Source organism: Egretta garzetta, unplaced genomic scaffold, assembly GCF_000687185.1.
Source record: "Egretta garzetta isolate BGI_Z169 unplaced genomic scaffold, ASM68718v1 scaffold397, whole genome shotgun sequence".
NCBI classification, from domain to species: domain Eukaryota; kingdom Metazoa; phylum Chordata; class Aves; order Pelecaniformes; family Ardeidae; genus Egretta; species Egretta garzetta.
In genome coordinates, this window is record NW_009260493.1 from 6066282 (window position 1) to 6068659 (window position 2378).

The 2378-nt window shown below is 40.5% G+C and overlaps 1 protein-coding gene across 1 annotated transcript in view; it reads left to right on the top strand.

Moving 5' to 3' along the window:
- LOC104131193 (p53 apoptosis effector related to PMP-22) overlaps window positions 1–1028 on the top strand; it is a 14279-nt gene extending 13251 nt beyond the window's left edge. Inside the window, exons 2-3 of the mRNA XM_009644326.2 lie at window positions 419–562; window positions 814–1028. Coding sequence (XP_009642621.1) covers window positions 419–562; window positions 814–1028 — 359 coding nt within the window. The remainder of the gene's footprint in view (window positions 1–418; window positions 563–813) is intronic.
- Window positions 1029–2378: the final 1350 nt, after the last annotated feature.

Genomic DNA, 2378 nt, shown 5'->3' on the forward strand with positions numbered 1-2378 from the left:
ACACAGAGCTAAACAAAGGCTGAAAAGGCAGAAACCACTGAATTTTGGCATTTATGGCCGATCACCATACCTTTAAATTCACATGCCAGGGTGGTAGTGCTTGTATAAACACTTTTTTTTTTTTTTAAAGGAAGAATTTAATTAGTTTCAGGGACAGTTTAATTCTCCTTCTCCATGCAAAATGCTGCTGGTTTTATGGCATCTGCTGAGATAGCGACATTTGTTATTAAAGGAGGAAAGTGTCCATTCTTACATCTTTACAGACCTATGAGAGGAGAGAAAGTTCCCATGCTTTCCTTCTTGGGAACCAATCTTCTTTTCACATTTGCTTAAAATTAGCCTTTCATTATAAATCAGAGAAAAACACTGCAAGGGATTTTTTTTGTTCCTGTCTAATGTATATTCCTTCTGATTTCAGCTTGGGGAAGAGCTGCTGCTGCCACATACCTGGTCGGCTTTTTACTTCTAGTCATCTGTTTTGCTTTGGCCATCATAGCATTTGCCATTGACACGCTACGGTTCAACTTCATACGCGGGATTGGAGGCTTGCTTTTTGTCGCTGGTAAGGCAGCATATGAAGTCAAGTTTAGCTTGTGCAGGTGTATCCGTATTAGAACCGGTATTCCCCTCAGCTGACTCTATACCCAAGTCTTTGCCTGTGTGCACTTATGAAAATTAATATGAAGTCTGTCACGGCAGCGGATCGATTTTCAAATCCTCCAAAACATGGGTGGGTTTAGCTACAGGTATTAGGGAGGCAGGCAACGTGATGGGTGTTAGCTTGAACATTTTTGTTTTCTCCTGTTTCTTCAGCTGTGTTCTCCATCATGGGCCTGGTCATTTATCCAGTAAAGTTCTCGTCTGAAATTGAAATGACAAGAGTCAATATGTTCAGCTGGGCCTACGGCTTTGGCTGGACCACCGCCATTATGGAAATATGCTTGGGATTCTTCTTCTGCTGCCTTCCTAACTATGAAGATCAGATCTTGGGTAATGTGAAGCCCACATATTTTTACTCTTCCCCATAAGCACCAGGAAAAATGTGTTCGTATTCCAGAAATATCTGACAGACCAGCTTTGTTTTCCAGAATATCGCCACCGGATGTCAGTAGAAAAGGCTGGAAACTTTTCAAATGCATGTAGAAAAATGGTACTGGCATTCTGCAATAAAGTTATCTACTCTGTTTTGGACTTACATGTCTGATGTGGGTTGGTTAGATAAAGTCTAAACATTAAAAAACCTTGTGTTTCCTCATTCATTCCTATGAGAGGGGTGTATGTGGATTCCATTGCATCTTAAATGCATTCATATTTCTAATTAAATTCAGAAAAGCTTTTTAAACTGCCAATAAACAAAACAACATATATCATCTTCCTGAAGGGAAGCAGCTCACAAAACATCCCGTTCATCATCTTTAACCTGAAGATTTTGCACATTTTTCAAGAACCCAAATACCTTTATCCACTGACTGCCAAAGTAGTAAATTAGTCAGCCAGCACTTCATAGCTTTGCTTCCATTTTTCATTCATTCACTTAAGCCATAGGGACAGGGTAAGAAAAGGATGAGAGAAAGCCAGCATCTTGACTTTTACCCATCTGTCTGGAATGTAAGTGTTTATTTCTAAGTATTTGTAAGAGCAAGCAAGGACCATCAGTAAACCCTTAAAAAGCCTGGCATGCCATTGCTGGGGCAGCACAGAGCCAGCAGAGGCACAGGGGATTTCAAGCCACCCCTGCAACCTACAGCCTGGTTTGAAGAGGCTCCTGGCATGGCTTTCTTCATGGGTATCTGCCTCTTTTATCCACTGTATCAAAATCTATGGCTTTAAAAAGCCCTTTTATACTGGCCCAGCTCTTTTATCTGGCCTGGAAGGGTCAGGAAGGACTTAGGCAGAGGTGAGACTCCCTTACACACCAGGAGCTGAGCTGGAGCAGGGTGAGTGTAGGTATCAAACATTTGTTAAAGGGCCCCTTTTTCACTGGTTTGCTGTTCATAAGTATTTTTAAAGTGGAAAGTGGATACTGTTGTACGTAACTGTAAAATGCATAAACACCCCTTACCATCTCATACTAAGGCTCTCATAGAGAAAATCACATCATAAAACACCTTTCACTGTCTTATATACTCCACAGTGCTGCAAGCCTCGATATATTGCAAGCAATGGAGTATACTCAAGACTCTGCTGGTTTCTGCCTTATTAATCCTAACTTCATAATGTTCCATTTCTTCTCTTAAGTGAGAAAATGGATAATTTCGCTATGCAGAAAAAGAAGTCTCATTGAAAACCTTAGCTACAGAGGATTATTTTCTTGTAACACATCTGCAATTTTGTAACTATATGTACTTTATGAAAAGTGCCCTGCCAGATGTTCTTTA